General features: G+C 42.2%; 2 protein-coding genes across 5 annotated transcripts; both read right to left on the bottom strand.

Moving 5' to 3' along the window:
• Positions 1–1,855: 1,855 nt before the first annotated feature.
• timm44 (translocase of inner mitochondrial membrane 44 homolog (yeast)) lies at positions 1,856–8,128 on the bottom strand. Its single transcript, XM_088314187.1, has 13 exons — positions 8,031–8,128; positions 7,534–7,638; positions 7,177–7,380; positions 7,010–7,090; positions 6,767–6,916; positions 6,515–6,651; positions 6,300–6,385; positions 5,331–5,423; positions 4,882–5,006; positions 4,416–4,466; positions 4,182–4,271; positions 3,495–3,605; positions 1,856–2,865 (listed from the first exon to the last, which is right to left on the bottom strand). The coding sequence occupies exons 1-13, from the start codon at positions 8,058–8,060 to the stop codon at positions 2,746–2,748; spliced, it is 1,383 nt and encodes a 460-aa protein (XP_088170313.1). The 5' UTR covers positions 8,061–8,128; the 3' UTR covers positions 1,856–2,745.
• Positions 8,129–8,796: 668 nt separating this feature from the next.
• On the bottom strand, positions 8,797–15,434 carry hnrnpm (heterogeneous nuclear ribonucleoprotein M). 4 transcript variants are annotated; one of them, XM_088313017.1, is made up of 16 exons: positions 15,210–15,434; positions 14,516–14,697; positions 13,035–13,087; positions 12,327–12,334; positions 12,137–12,230; positions 11,827–12,057; positions 11,031–11,184; positions 10,890–10,939; positions 10,756–10,813; positions 10,544–10,654; positions 10,421–10,465; positions 10,259–10,333; positions 10,085–10,180; positions 9,414–9,988; positions 9,277–9,328; positions 8,797–9,193 (listed from the first exon to the last, which is right to left on the bottom strand). In XM_088313017.1, the coding sequence occupies exons 1-16, from the start codon at positions 15,296–15,298 to the stop codon at positions 9,030–9,032; spliced, it is 2,037 nt and encodes a 678-aa protein (XP_088169143.1). In that variant the 5' UTR covers positions 15,299–15,434; the 3' UTR covers positions 8,797–9,029. The 4 variants fall into 4 exon arrangements, with proteins under 4 accessions (XP_088169143.1, XP_088169141.1, XP_088169140.1 ...); XM_088313015.1 differs by lacking the exons at positions 13,035–13,087; positions 14,516–14,697; positions 15,210–15,434 and having other exon boundaries at positions 10,085–10,183; positions 10,259–10,327; positions 12,327–12,993; XM_088313014.1 differs by lacking the exons at positions 13,035–13,087; positions 14,516–14,697; positions 15,210–15,434 and having other exon boundaries at positions 10,085–10,183; positions 12,327–12,992.
• Positions 15,435–15,492: the final 58 nt, after the last annotated feature.

The following is a 15,492-nucleotide window of genomic DNA, read 5'->3' as shown; positions in this document are numbered from 1 at the left end:
TGAGGTGTCGCCATGCGTGCCTTTATCATCACATTCGAATTCGGAGATTCCTGAAATCAAGCTAAGAACAATGATGACTGGCACAAAGTGACTGGCAGGGAGTATGATGGAAGAACATATGAACTCATATCAAAATATTAGGGAAATTAGGGTATTTGTGTCAGGCCTCAGTTCACTGTTTTTTTTGTTTTGTTTAAAAAAACATTTTTAACACCAGTATTGTGAAAAGAATAGCAATGACAATGCCAGTGGGTGCATATTATTACCTTGAAAAGACATCACTAATATTAGCCGACGGGTGAATTGTGTTCTTTTCTGCTTTTTATCCAGCCAATAAGTTATGAAAATCAGTCTGCAAATTATGAAATAACTGATTAGTGGCAACTTAGTATTTAAAAAAAAAAACTCTTAATTGGACTTCGAGAAAACATACGAATTGAGATTTTGTTTTGTCCCCTCTAAAAATTGATTTTCCAATGTCGCCACATCAAGACCTGCTAGTGTATACACACAGACACACGCACGCACACACAAGTTTGTGTCAGCTAATTTCTGGTTGAGTGCGTCTCAAATCCGATCCATCTGACCAATCCCCAGTGTGTGCATCCTCCATGCAGGGAGACTCCTGTGAATATCCACGTGAGGAGATTGTGGGGGTGCATTTAGAGTGATGAGCACCACATTGGAGGAGATGCAACCTCAGCACAGCTCAGCAACAAGGAGGATCCATCACATCTTGTGAGCAGAGGAGCTGCTGCTGGTCCTCCGCCTCCCCCTCCTCCACCCACACTGACAGAGATGCATAAGCAAGCATGCGGGCCCGTCCTCCAAATGCACACTTTCTGTCATCAATCCTGTCGATTGCAACGCGATGCTGCAAATGGACGCAACATTGCATTGCGCTCTCCAAGCTGCCATCATCTTTCAGATATCTGCCACAAGCCATCAACTGCTGCGGGGTGAGCCATGCACCTGCACCTGAACTCATCCGAGATGCACGGCCATGGATGTTCACATGGAGCCTGAATAAAGAGCAGCGCTCATCTTGGACTCCTTGAACGCACACTTCCGTGAATACAAACACGCAATCTTTGAAGATATGGAAGTGACAGTTAGGCGAAGGATCTAGAAATACGAGACGCTTTCAAGATGGTACAATACTCAACATTGAGGCACTAACACGTCCTTCCAATATAAAGACTTTTTGGTTTTACTAACTAGCATTCTTCCCAGACCAGTAATCAGATTACAGTTACGAGAGCTGGGCAGTCCGTCACGAGGGCAGAACGGTCTGGCCCTCCGGACGCCCATTTTTGGGGCGGGGGGAACGGGGTCAGGAGCCAACAGTTTTTCTGGATAAGGCCGGAGGGTCGAGGCCGGAAAGATACAGAGATCGCAGCCGGAGGGTGGGGGACTAACCGGCACAAAAGGGTCAAGTGCCCAGCTCTGGGCGTGACCTATCCATTATTACTGTATCATTGTTTATAAAATAAATACCCAGAGAAAATTTGAATTTAAAATACAAACTCCTTCCTGGTCAAAAAGGAAGGAGTAGAAATTAAACATGAACATGAATAAAACCATCAAAAAGATAAATATAACGGCAACAAGAGTAATAATAATCTCCCCACAATCAATAGACCTCTTGAGGTGAAGGCTACATGCTATTCACTTCCAATAAATTACATGTATTAATCAAATCAATTGTTAATTTAATGTTGAGGCAGTGTATGCAGATGCTGAATGTAACTAATAAAGTAACTTGTAACCTAACCGAGCTTCGTCAAAAACCAAGTCATCAGTCACCGAGGCAACACTGGGCCTGAAACTTTACTTGTATGACTTTTAAACAAACTGCAACATGGAGTTTTTCCATTTACTAACAAAACAAAACATTAAGCGTCTCTACCATCTAGTCGTTGAAGTAAACACATTGAGCAGCGTGACTTCCAGTATAAAGATTTATCCCATTAGCGTTATAGAGCAAAGGCACTCGGAGGTCAAGTTAAGTCTAACAAACCATGTAAAAAAAAAAAAAAAAAAAGAAATCCTCAAAAAATATGTTGACATTGAGCACCATTTCCTGCCAAGCACAATTGGAAATGTGAATGGTTGGTGGTGTCATGATGACTGCACATTGCAACTCAGCTTTTCATTCCAAAGAAAACCATCAGCCATCACAATTTAGACTGAATTGTAATCTAAAAATAATGACTTGTGTCAGCCGTGAAGGGAATCATAAAAAAGCTTGGACTGGATATTTGATTCTTATCAACATGACATTTATTTTTTAAAAAAATGTCCACTAGTGTGTGTGGAGCGAGATGGAGGGAGGCTTATCTTTTGTTTGTTTTTTTCACAATAAATATAGACTTTTTGACAGTTTGACAATTAGACTGGATGATTATCAAGCAGCGGGCTGGGCTGGAGCTGCTCAGACATAATAACAGATGTGGAAAACATGATTGGGGAAAAATTGCCGCAATCTTTTGCATTGTTCTCTGCGTATTATGCCATCTGGGCTAAAATAATTTTTGGGGAGGGGGCGAATGGTGATCCAGCACAGACTTAGTTCAAGCACATGAGCGCTGTTGGTACCCTAGCGCCCCCTTGTGTGAGGCATAAAAAAGCCAACATAATGAAGCGGAAACATTTTCTGACTCCCCATCTGATTACGCAACGTTCAGGTTGAGGACGTTCTCTCCCCGGGTGAGCGGGTGTTTCTTCCGCGGGTATCAAAGAGTCTTAAAGGATCTGTTCAGTGCTTGAGGCAGAGATGTCAAGTAGTCTCCAGGCAGCGTGCGGATTGAGCTCCTCTTGGTCTCGACAGAGGGCCCACACGTACATCATCCTCAGAACTTTATCCTAGCAGGAGAGAAAGTAAGAACATGACTCATCCTTCTTATCAAATGTGACGCAACAATATTAGTTAAACCTGGACGATATGCCGAATTCAATTTGAGTTATCAAATTTGGTGAGACAAGAAGGGCACAATATCCGACAGCACTTTACTTCAAACAATAATGTCAATCAATTTGATACACGAGTCCCTTTCACTCATATCGCTTCATGAGTAGCTAATGTTGTGCTGGCCTGATGTGAACTCTGCTGAGGCTTGTAAACGTCCCCATTGTGACACAGTCAATATGTGATCAATTGTGAGGATGTTTTTTTCAAATGATGCCCTAACCTCCATAACACCACCACATGTGCCCGAGGCACTACAATAGACAATTAGGCAGATTTACAGCTCATGAAGTATTTGTTGTGGATAGAAATAAATGCAGCCATAAGCGTCACAATTGGCCAATTTATGTTCTGTCTGAATCACACAACGGTGATTATTGTGATTATTCATGTCAAAACCAAAATTACCATTGTGAACGCATGCACATTTAATATGATATACAGTCTGAACCTTAAAATAAAACTGTCGATGTGCATGTGTGTATTTTTTCTTTTATGTGTGTGCGTGTGCGTGACTGTCACTTACGGGGTCACCTTCCACCACTTCTCCTTTGGTATTTCGTATTACCATCACTAACTGAGCTTGGAAGGTGATGATCAATACCGGACCCTGATCCATCATTTTTCCCATGGCCAGCTGGAGAAGAGTTCACATAAACACAGATGTATATATTTGGATGAGCACAGCTCGAGTTTTAACAATGTCCCGTGTTTAATGTGTTTGTTGTGTAGATTTGGCACTGAATCAAAATATTCAGCTTCAAGATAGGACAAAATGTTACAAATAGTTGTACAAGCACAAAAATACAAATTCACTTAAATCCTCTCCGACAGTGCCTAAGCAATTCATCTTTTACAAAGATTTTTTTTTCTAATGCAGTTCACTTACTAATTATATTCATCCAGATGCATTTTAATATCTATCGGGTAAAGTATTTGCCACGACAGTACCATGAGTCCTTTCACAGATGATTCCCCCATTTTAGTTATTCAATCATCAAATGCGGTGAGATTATTCATGATAACAGTGAGCACTGTTTCTCGTGATTCGCTTTGGTCTTTTTCCCCGCACTGATGTTCTGCGCAACTACTTTTCAGAATATACGATGGCGCCATCTGTCACAGATTTGGGGGAAGCCGCTAACGGTGGCTTCTTTGAGCAGAAGGAACAAGCTGCTGTTTCTTGTCTTGTCAGTAGTAGGTTGCAACTTACGTCAATGCTGTCGATGTCTAGGATCTTTGAGTGGAACTGAAATCCCACTGCCTTGGCTTGTTGGATCGGGTGTGCTAGCTGACTGTATGTCTGCACATTATGAAAAAATAAATAAATTAAAAAAACTGAACCAAATCATGACTTCACATTCATGATCCTGACATCTTAACAGTTCAACTGTCGAAAGGCCATTTCAAGATTTGTTGTAGTGAGTGCGCGAGACAAAGGTTGTACCGCTTCATAACACCAATCTTTCAGCACCTCCAGGTCCCCTCTGATCATTGCCTGTGTGGACAAAAAATACGAAGTAACTTCGTAGGGTATACCTAAACAATCAAAGATTCAATACAAATAAGATTAAAAAAATATATTTTACAAAGACAATAATGTTCACACTTTATTGACACTATTAAAGAGGACAATAAAATGGCATTTTCATTATTTTGCCACTCTGTGACTAAAGACGCTAAATTAATTCAGCTTTAAAAAGTTGTCATTAGTGCATTTCAATGCCACTAAATGACGATTTAAAAAAAAAAATCAAACGTGAAATGATATGAATAATACAGCAAACTAAAATGTAAAATGGTTAATGTTACACTCTTCTAATGTTTAAAACAGATATTTTGTATCTCTGGGAGTAGTAGATGTTTCTTAGCTTCCCCAGTTGGTGTGTGACGTAACTGCAAGTTCTTCCTACCTCCAAAATATTCGGGATGATGTCATGCTCACACTGCTTCAGGAAAGAATCTTTGTCAAAGGATGGGTCCGCCTTGAGAATTTCTGTCAGTACCTCAGACATCTCCGTCTTGGAGAAAAGTCCACCTGGACATATGTGACGGACAGGAAAGAATTCAGCAGCTAACAACGACAGACTGGCAGAACAAACAGTTGTAAATGTGGATTCTTCCAACGCAATTTAATAAAAGTACAAAATAATAATGCAAATTATGCAAATTACTATATAAGCCAGTGTCAATAACGAGTGACTGTTACAAGTTCCAATAGCGGTGAGAGAGTATTTATTTAACTCAGACTACCATAAGTTCAAGGTTGACTAGAGATGATGCAGCATTTCGACTGTACTTTTCCGTTATCAGCTTGAATAAGCCTCACAGCATGACTAATGCGCACTATTACATCTCACACCTATGAGGTCGGTCATTTTGTCAGTGACGGCCCGCGATGCTCTGACGAAAGCGTTGTCACTCTCATCATACTTCATCTTCATTTCAAAGAACCCTGCAGTGGGAATGAAGTTGGGCACAAAAGGTGAGAGCGCATAATGAGGTTAAACGCACAAATGGGACTTCCCGTAGGGTCAGCTGGTGAAACAATGAGATAAAAAAAAGGAACATACCCTTGTTCAAACGCCAGGTTTTTGTGATATAAAAAAATTAGACCAAGGTAAATCATTTCCAAACGTTCACTACCATTAGTATGACCTGCAGCATGACATTTTCCCAAGGGGTAAGTGAAATTAAACTAGGATAATGTGGACACATTTTTCAGTGCCTTTGATAAACCCCCTAATAAAGTTCAGCTCTTCTACTGTAGTAGTTTGCGACATTTTTGTCATAATTTCCTACAGCGCAAGTCATGGTCAGCAAAGAACTTACACAACATCAGAGGGATCTCATTGTGGAAAAAGTCAGGAGAAGGGTACAGAAGAATTTCCAAGGGATTCAAAATAGTATTATACAGATTGAAAACAGAAGAAGAAAAAATATGGCACAGCTGTGACATTACCAAGAACTGGCCTCAAAAAATTATAAAAATAATCATAATCATTTAACATGTGATTGGTTATTTGATTGGTTATACAGCAACATCATTCGTTCTCAGGAACTATGTGCAATTGCGCAATAGAATTAGAATTAGAAATCCCTTTATTGTCATTGTACTCAAGAGTACAATACTTACCTCAGTTATTTCTACTTGTATTCTCAAAAATATTACATTCCATTTAGTTGAGTTGATCAGTTATATAGTTCACAAAGGTGGAAAACGTTTTGAAATGATTTCGCTTGAGCGCATTTTTTATATCACACACGCAAAAAAAAAAAAAACAGGACTTTGTGGCATGCAACAGAATTGGATGAAGCATTTTTTCCTTACTATTGAAGACCACATTATTGTCTTTAAAGTCCTTCCACTGCTGGAACCATTTGGAGTCCTTGTGAAGCACCACACCCATGGCGTCCCTAAAGAACACATACAAAGGATGAGAACTTTGCTAACGTGGTAAATGAAACACGGCGGTCCGGAGGGGAGAACATGGCTATGGCGTGCCCCTCTCAGCTTGAGAGCAAAGCAGGTGGCCACTCACGTACTCGTTGGCTTCAAAGACCTTGTTGCCATCTGACGATCCCTTCGAGGAGAATTCGCTCCTCTTCCTGAGTCGAGGAGGGGGTCGGTAGGGGCCAGTGTGGCCCAGATCGCCAATCTCTTTCTTTACACTCTCCATACCCTAAAAACATGGACACAAATGTGAAATTCTCAACATGAAAAGGAGGTATTATAGAGTCGTTTCACACCAATAGAACAGTGAACCTCTCAAATGTAGAGAAGCGCTGGATCCAAACCTGTGATATAGCTTTGAATGCACCGGTCTTTCCCAACATCTCTCCACTCTTTGAAACGCTCTCCGCTGAGGTCTTTGCAGTTTTGGCTGCCTCCTCCATTCCCTCCTTAATCTTCTTTCCAATTTCTGTCCGAGTGACCTCCTCCAGGCCCTGCTCACCAACAACACAAACGGATCATCAACTTGTTCCGCATATGAATCAGAATACCATAAATAGACTAAATGAGATGCGTTTGGCATTTACCTCCTTGACTGTATCTGAGAGGGTCTCCAACTTCTTTTTAAGAACCTCAGAAGTCTTTACTGTTTCAGACTCAATTGTTTTCTAAGAAAATGAGAAATGTTTGCCAAACTCAACCAACTCAATTACACAGATGGACACAAATGCAATATGTGAGGTCAGATACTAACATATTTCCTGCGCGCTTGCCTCAGTGCGTCCGACTCTTCAAGTTTTTTTGCCTCTTCCCGGAACTTTTTGATGTTTTCTTTCATTTCCTTGTTTTTGCTCATCTCCTGCTTCAAGTTGTCCAGGAATTCGCCGAGGAACCCTTTTCTTCCTCCTCCCCTTTCCCCTGACAAATACCTCGCCTGTTGAAGTGATGACTGGGGCACCTTTGGAGCATTGCAGGGAGATACAGTAGAATTGAATCAATAAAAGACGTCTGCATCAGTGTTTTGTTAGAGCTTTAAACAAAAACGTGAAGGAAATGTCAACGATACAAAGGTTGGTTGAGCTTACACAATACTTGTTATCAATACTCTTACCTGAGAAGTGCTTGGGAGAATGTACCGTATTCTGAAGACATTTGTTCTGTTGTGCAGCAGCAGGAAAGATGAGGGGAATGCCAACGAGTATCTTTTCAAACATACCTGATGACAGACGTACAATATTAGCCCTAAACTTATGGATAGAAGTACAAATATGATCGCACATTACGAGATGTTAAAATTCGTAGTCAAGTTCAAACTGAATTTGTGCAACTTTAACGGCTTGGTTAAATCATCACAAACACTATTTAGTAAGGTCCGTTTTGTTCCGAATACTTTGCTTGTTTTGTCTGCGTGTTACGATGACGGAATACCGAGCGAGACGACTAGACTTGACATTCGAGCGACAGTCTACTCCGCGTCGAGTCGAATGAAAAACAAGACAATCTACATACTGAGCAGTTAACAGTTACACGTGATCTATATAAGTCGAAATAAGGGATATCCAGCACACTTGTTGAGTTTCAAATGTTCGGTGAATGCCAAACGCTCACCTGGTAACACTGGCACAAGGGGGCCGCCATCTTGAATCTAATAACTAATGACCTCTTTCCGGTATCGAATAAGCTGCCGTGTAACTGGGGGCGGAACTTCGTTTTTCATTGGCTAATATGCAGGCAGGGCGGGTCTTCCCTCTGTACGACTTCGAATGCGAACTCTGTCCGTCATGCGTGGAGTTTGCATTTCGCCCCCGATTGCGTGAGGTTTCGCCGGCACTTTCATAACATCCATCCATCCATTTTCAATACCGCTTCTCCTCACTAGGGTAGTGGGGGGTGCTGGAGCCAATCCCAGGTATCTTCGGGCAGTAGGCGGGGGACACCCTGAATTGGTTGCCAGCCAATTGCAGGGCACACAGAGCCGAACAACCATTCGCACTCACACTCATACCTAGGGGCAATTATGTTTTTGGAATGTGTTGAGTACCCGGAGGAAACCCACGCAGGCATGGGGAGAACATGCAAACTCCACAGGATGGTCAGTGCCGGGCTTGAACCCACGACAGATGCTGTCTCTCACTGTCGTGCTAACCAGTCGACCACCGTGCCGCCCTCTTTCATAACATTCCAGATACAAATTTTTAAACTGGGAACGCATGCATGTGCCGATTGACTGGCCTGCAACCAATTTAGAGTCGCACCACCTCTCACCTAGTCACTTGGGATGGGCTTCTTCTAGACTGCTTATCCTCACTTGAGTCACTGTTGTTCAGTGAGAACAAAAATAATAAATGGGTGAGGAACACAATGACAAAAATAGTCAAGAGTAAAGGTTGAAGTTTATTATCAAAACACCTTGATGTACAATGTGGTCAGATGAAGCATAGCAGAAAAAAAAATCTTTTACAAACTAAAAACATCATTTACAAACTAAAAACTTGACTAGTAAAACAATTTCACTGTAACAAATGTCAAACCAAGGGAATAATAAAGAAGAATGTCTGGCAAATGTAGACAATAGTGTACTAATAACCACTGCTCAACAAGAACAACTTATGCATTCCTATCAATCCTAACATCGATTTCTCTTCCATTCAGACGATAGCCATTCATGGTACGACAAGCACGATCGGCAGTCTCGGGGTTGTCAAAGCGAACCACACCACAGCCCTTGGACTTGCCATTCTCCATCTTGATATCAGCATACTGCACCATACCTGCAAACAAATGCACCCAGATGAAGACAAAAATGCATTGATTATCAATGGCGTGGTATTTGTGTTGATGATTATCACCCTACCACATGTATTGAAGGTATCCTTCAGCATCTTCCATGTAAAGTCAAATGGCAGCTACAAGACAAAAACGGCAAAGGGTTAATCATACTATATTATGTCTCCGTAGAGGCAATAAGGCTACAAAAGATAAAGGACGTACGTTGCGGACAAAGATCTGGCAACCCTTTCTCATATTTCCTGCTCCACTTCCAGGTGCTCCTGCTCCGCCTCCAGCTCCACCGAAGGAATTTCCACTGAAGCCACGATCCATATCGGAAGAGCGATCAAACTGACCACCGCCGCCACCAGATCCCATCCGGTCAATTCCAGAGCTCATACGATCAAGGCCACCGGACTGAAAGCGGTCAAGACCTCCGGTCGAGCCCATGCGGTCGAAGTTGTTGGACATTCGGTCAAGCCCAGTGTTGCTCATGCGATCCATGCCCATCGGGGAATTAAAGTCCAGACCAGAGGCTATGCGATCCAAATTTGACGGGCCCAAGCGGTCGAAACCAGTTGGGCCGAGGCGATCCATACTGGAGCTCATACGGTCGAGGCCACCTCCAAGCCGGTCCATCCCAGAACCAAGACGGTCAAAGCCAGAACCCATTCTGTCCATGTCGGACACACGGTCAAGCCTGTCAATGCCCATCCGATCCATCCCTCCAATGCGATCCATGCTCGTTCCGAGACGGTCCATTCCAGAATTCATGCGGTCCATACCCATTGAATTTCCTGTACACGAGATAAAAGTAAAAATTGTAAAGGATTACATGTGCAGTCTGGTGTTTATGTCTTGTACAATTTTTGGCAAAGAGCGTTATCCCATACCTCTATCAAAGGAATCTCCAAAATTATTGCGAGACATGCCCATTTCATTTCGACCAAAGTCCCGGTCAAACCCGCCACCAATACCTCGGTCCATCTCTGCTGATGCGAGAGATGCAGAAATTAGAGCTGAAGTAAGCCTTAAACTTGAACTTTCTATGTATGAAAACTCCTTACCATTCATTCTGCCCATCCCAGATGAGCCAAAGCGATCCATGTTGTTCATTCCTCCAAAGTTTTCCATTCCTAAATCTCAGACCACATAAGAATGGCACATAAGTATCAAAAACATGGATACCACAAAAACTGCTGAAGAAACATTTGGGCTCTGGAATGTACCTCCCATACGGTTTCCCATGTTGCCAAAGCCCATTCCGTCCATTCCTAAGAGAGAAGACCAAAGACCAATGAGCAACCAAATGTATTCTTGTAACTTTTAAGAACAAACTCGGCAATAAGAACCTCCAATGCCCATGTTGCCCATTCCACCACCGCCGCCGCCTCGGTTAAGCTGGGTAGCGTCAATAGGCTGACCACCAGGCCCTAAACCCAAACCAATGCCACTCAGGCCACCTGAGTATTAAAATTAATAAATAAATGATTAACAGGGATTAGAGAAATGTACATGAATGCTGCTGTAATGGATTTGTTTATTTAAAACATTTGATGCTTACGTGGAAGAGAGACACCCCTGTCAGGTGGTCCAAAATCTTTGGGCATGGACTTCTCATCCTGAAAGGGACAAAAACGCTGTACAAACTCACAAAAGAAGACAAACTGTACTGTAGGCGCACATTGGCAAACATACCAGTTTCACGTGCATGATCCGGTTGAACAACAGCTGTCCATTAAACATGGCTGCAAAGTTATTAAGGAAAGTATTTGAGACTTGGTCAACTTGTCTTAAAAAAATTATTCCAAATGTCAGGTGGCCATTTTGTAAGGATACAGACAGCTTGGACGGCTTCAATGGGCATGTCGAACGTCGCGGTGCCCATCCCTCTACTTTTTCCATCCTTGTCCTCCAGGATGTCAGCCCTCACCACTATGCCAGCCATGCTGAAAACCTCTTTCAATTTCTTCCAGCCCACTTTGTAATCAAGCTGAAGAAATATTAGGCAGAGTTAAGACTTCCAACAGTGAACAGACACACAGCAAATATTGTGGATTTTTCATCAGGGATGCAAAACAATGAAAATTGTTGGCTGAAACCCAACGAAATAGTAGATTAAGAACCTTGGAAAAAATAGCTTACACATTGCCAAATTTGTCTAGGTGCGAGCTATGTTTCTTTCCAAGCAATGCGCACACTTGCACGACCACCAGTGAGGAAGTCCTCAGTGGTAATGCAGCCTTCTTGCCCCGGGCCATCGCCGGATGAGCTTGAGTCTCATTTCACCGCCACCCACCTCTTGCCACGGCGCCATGGTGGTTGACGACTACGGCGTGACACACCGCTAACCTTGTCCGGAATTCACTCCCCCCCCCTTTCTTCTCGATCTAATCATACCCCGAGCACCAAAGCAGTGGCAAAACGACGATGTTGTCGTCTGGGTTTCACACCGGATTGCACTTGCTTTTGCACGCGTCGTCAGAGCATCCTTTTTCGGTTGTGTTGTTTCTGTGACAAAAGTATTTTGGCTGCAAACCAAAAGAGCATTTTTGGGGCATTTTCAGCCCAAAAATTCCAGTAATTGAATTTTGGTTGCATCCCTGTTTTTCATCATTAAATAATTAAGTCTCACGTTTGCAACAAAGACAGTGTTGCCAATTCTCCCCGCTTGGAGGCCATGGATGATCTCCATGGGAATGCTGGGGTTGTTCATCAGGCTGGGAGGGATGTTGATCATGGGGCCATTTGGTCCAGGGGCCATTCGCTCCATGTTCATGCGATCCATTCCGCCCATGCCACCATGGGGGCCTCCACCCCCTTGCGCCTTGTTCATTCCCCTCTGAGCAATCATACCATCGGTGGCCTAAAATAAAAAATACTCATCAGTGACCATTTAGGAAAGGGGGTGAAGGAAAATTGTGTTCATTACTTCTGCGGCGTACCTCTTTCACTTTCAGGGGACGGCCGTTGAGGTTGTGCTTGTTGACATTCTCCACTGCCTTCTTCATTAGCTCTTCAGTCCTAAACTCAACCACACTAACAGACCAGAAACAACCAGTAAGAAAATGTTTTTTCAGCAATTTCATACAAATACACAACTTGTCACAGAATAGAAATAATAAAGTTACTTACGCGCACCCCTTTGTTGATTGAAGAACACGGACCACCCAGAATGAAAAAATTGATACACGTTAGAAAAAAACATACTAAACTACATTTTACAAGGTGATTTTTATAAACACAAAATGAAGATCATGCACATCAAAACATCCATTACAACACGCTTAAATCCTTGGCCACAACAGGTGTCACAACTATTCCAATTACTTTACAAAATCACTCATCAATGACGCAAAGCAGTCACTTGCTTATTTTTCTGTCCAACATCCAAAAGAGGAAACCCACAATGAAATTGGATTCCTCGGTACAGAGATATTGGAGGTTAATATTCCAGCAAAGAGATTCTTCTTTCTAAAATTATTTTTGGATTAAACAACCATCATTAAGACCTTCAACAGCCACTTGCAAACTTCACCTTCTTTAGGTCATTAGAAGAAATTCCAGCAACCAAATAGGTACGCTTGTGTGAGTGAGCTATCTCACAGATAAGATGCTAAGCGAAAGCTGAACTCCTTAAAGAGCATCAACCCTAAAGTGACCTCACGTCATGGCCACAGGCGAACCCACAAAGGACGTCTCCGACATGTCACAATCTCACCCGCTCCATCAAGTTTCAGAATCTGACAATTGCCCAACAATGAAAAGAGAAACTAAAGCTGACAAACACAAGTTTGTCAAGGATAGTTAAAAAATTGTGTATTTGTATATATTTGCACTTACCCTTGATTTGCCTTCTGCGTCCATTAAGTGTTCCACGTACGTTACCTCACCCACTACAAATCAGATCCCAGACGACACACACCAAGGGAGAGAAGCCGAGAGAACAATTGGGGTTTAGGATGGAAACAAGAATGGTGGCCAGTGAGCTCAGACGTGCAGTCCCGAGCCTTCCTCCAGCACCTCTGTCGCAGCACAATATGGTACAGGTCTACAAAAAGCAAACTTTTTCTTAACCAAAACGCACTCCATAGCCCTGCCATTTTAAAGGATTCTCCCAAAGCACCAAAACAGAGAACTACGGCTATACAAGTTTTGCCATAAATCTTCCTGTTTGGAAATAAAACACCTACTTGATGATTGACAAAATGTTTTAGAAAGAATGCAAACCCTGTCCCAAACCACGACTTGCTTCATTGCTAACCTGTGTGCACTGAGACACCATTGTAAACCTCAGGGGAATGCATAACTACCTTTGTCAAGCAGCCGAGTCATTCTAATCCTATAAATATAATGACCATAGCCTCAGTTAAAGTAAAACGATTTGTACGCAGAAAAATAACGAAAGATGTTTTCTTAGTGGGTAGTTTTATCAAGTACAATTTAGATACAGCATCGACCACAGCCTTCACCCTGATACGGGGTCTGTTCAACAAAATGGACCAAACCTCTAAAGCCAAAGACAATATGATGTAAGAAGTTGTTTCATTTTGTAGACCTGTACCCCAAACAATCCCAACACACGTCAAGACTTTGATTGGCACAACATGGAGACCTGCTGAGAAAACATTTGGCTTGTCAAGGAAACACCTAAAAGAAGAAAATGAAATGTAACTCCACAATCAGGTAACAGATACTATTTAGCCCTTCTTAAAGGGGCCGCTACAGACAATTCAGAACATGCGTTTACAAGCTCCAAGATGTGACTTGCTTTTAAAAACAACAACAACAAAAAAAAAAAGACGAGTTTTGGACAACCCACAATGGTGGACCAAAATCAATAGCGTACATTGGAAAAGGGATTTTCCAGCTCAGTCTTAAGACAAAAAGCTCAAACTTCTCTAAATGTTTTTTGGGGGGGAAACGACAAAAACTCATTTTATAGACTTTGCCAAGAGAGAGCAAGACACATTTTCTGCCATGCAAGTCATTGAAGATGAAAATCACACCCCATAAGTTATAACTCATTTGTATTGTAACAACAGGAATTACATTTCTCAAAATAAAACACAATTAATATTTTTACTAAAAAAAATTCTAATCAAAACGGTCATTCTGTCTGACCTCCAAGGCAACAGCCTCAGTGCAAACCTACCGCAAAACATTAAAAATATATTGGGTGCTCTCTTTCCAAACCACACAATTTCTCCAAAGCGGATGTGCAACTGCCTGTTAAAAGCACTGATAGGCCAATTAAAAAAAAATATACCACACACCTCTTCAATCACATGGACTGAATGAAAACCCTAACCAAGAAATCTTACCTTTTTCTTTCATTAGGTCTTTGAGGGCTTGCCACTTAACATCATAGGGGATGTTGCTGACAAAAACTCGGTATCTCTTGTTCACATTTCCATAAGGTTCAAATCGACCACCTCCACCTCTCTTCTGGGGCCTCTCCTTCCTGCTAGAATTTCCCTCGTGTTTGACCTTGCCATTCATTTCTCTGCGTGGGAGAAATAAAAAAAAAAAATCTGAATTACTCAAGGATTTTTGCTAACCCAAATGACCATTTCAGAGGCCTTGGTGGTTAATAAAGACACGCCACAGATGAATGATTATTGCGAAAACCTGGTGATTGAAGATATTCAAATGACATCATCGTTAAAAAAAACACACACGATTGTTATTTAAAAAATGGTTAAGGGTTTTACTTTACACGAGTCAGCTTACAACTCACAGTGCGCTAACGCGGCGTTGAGCATAAAATGGCTGCCGTCCCAGCGAAGCAATGAAGAACGTTAAACCAGGAACTAGACATGCCTGGACCCATATTAAAACTATTTACGGGGACTCTGTCACTACCCACAGCCACGCAAATCTTCAATTTAGCTTTATGTTTGCATGATGTCCTAAAATCGTCATCACCGTGTGATGTGGCGGACAACCAGCGAGCTAGCTAGGTTAGCTTGGGGCGGGGGTAGCTAACAAAAGAAAGGGTGGACGAGTGGACATTACCCTTGCTGTTGCTGCTGCTGCGGCGGAGTCGGCGGCGACTGCTGCTGCTCAGTTTTGTCAGAAGTATTTTCATTCTGCTCGGTGGACATGTTGTAAGATAAACAGATTGCAGATAAACGCGTCGCTTCTCTTAAAAATAAGTCTGCAGACCGCAGTTGACTTCAAGTGCAAAGAGTGCGCGCAACGTTCTGAAAATGGCGGAGAAAATTTTCGCGAGAGGCGGAAGTAGAATTTTAAAAGTGACATCCACTTTTTTCCGTATTGTTCCTTCAAAATAAAATTC

This window comes from Idiotropiscis lumnitzeri, chromosome 13 (assembly GCF_059441095.1).
Source record: "Idiotropiscis lumnitzeri isolate Australia: NSW breed Sydney's pygmy pipehorse chromosome 13, RoL_Ilum_1.0, whole genome shotgun sequence".
NCBI classification, from domain to species: Eukaryota; Metazoa; Chordata; class Actinopteri; order Syngnathiformes; family Syngnathidae; genus Idiotropiscis; species Idiotropiscis lumnitzeri.
Note: the sequence above shows the minus strand (reverse complement) of the source record. Positions and strands in the feature narration are given on the sequence as shown.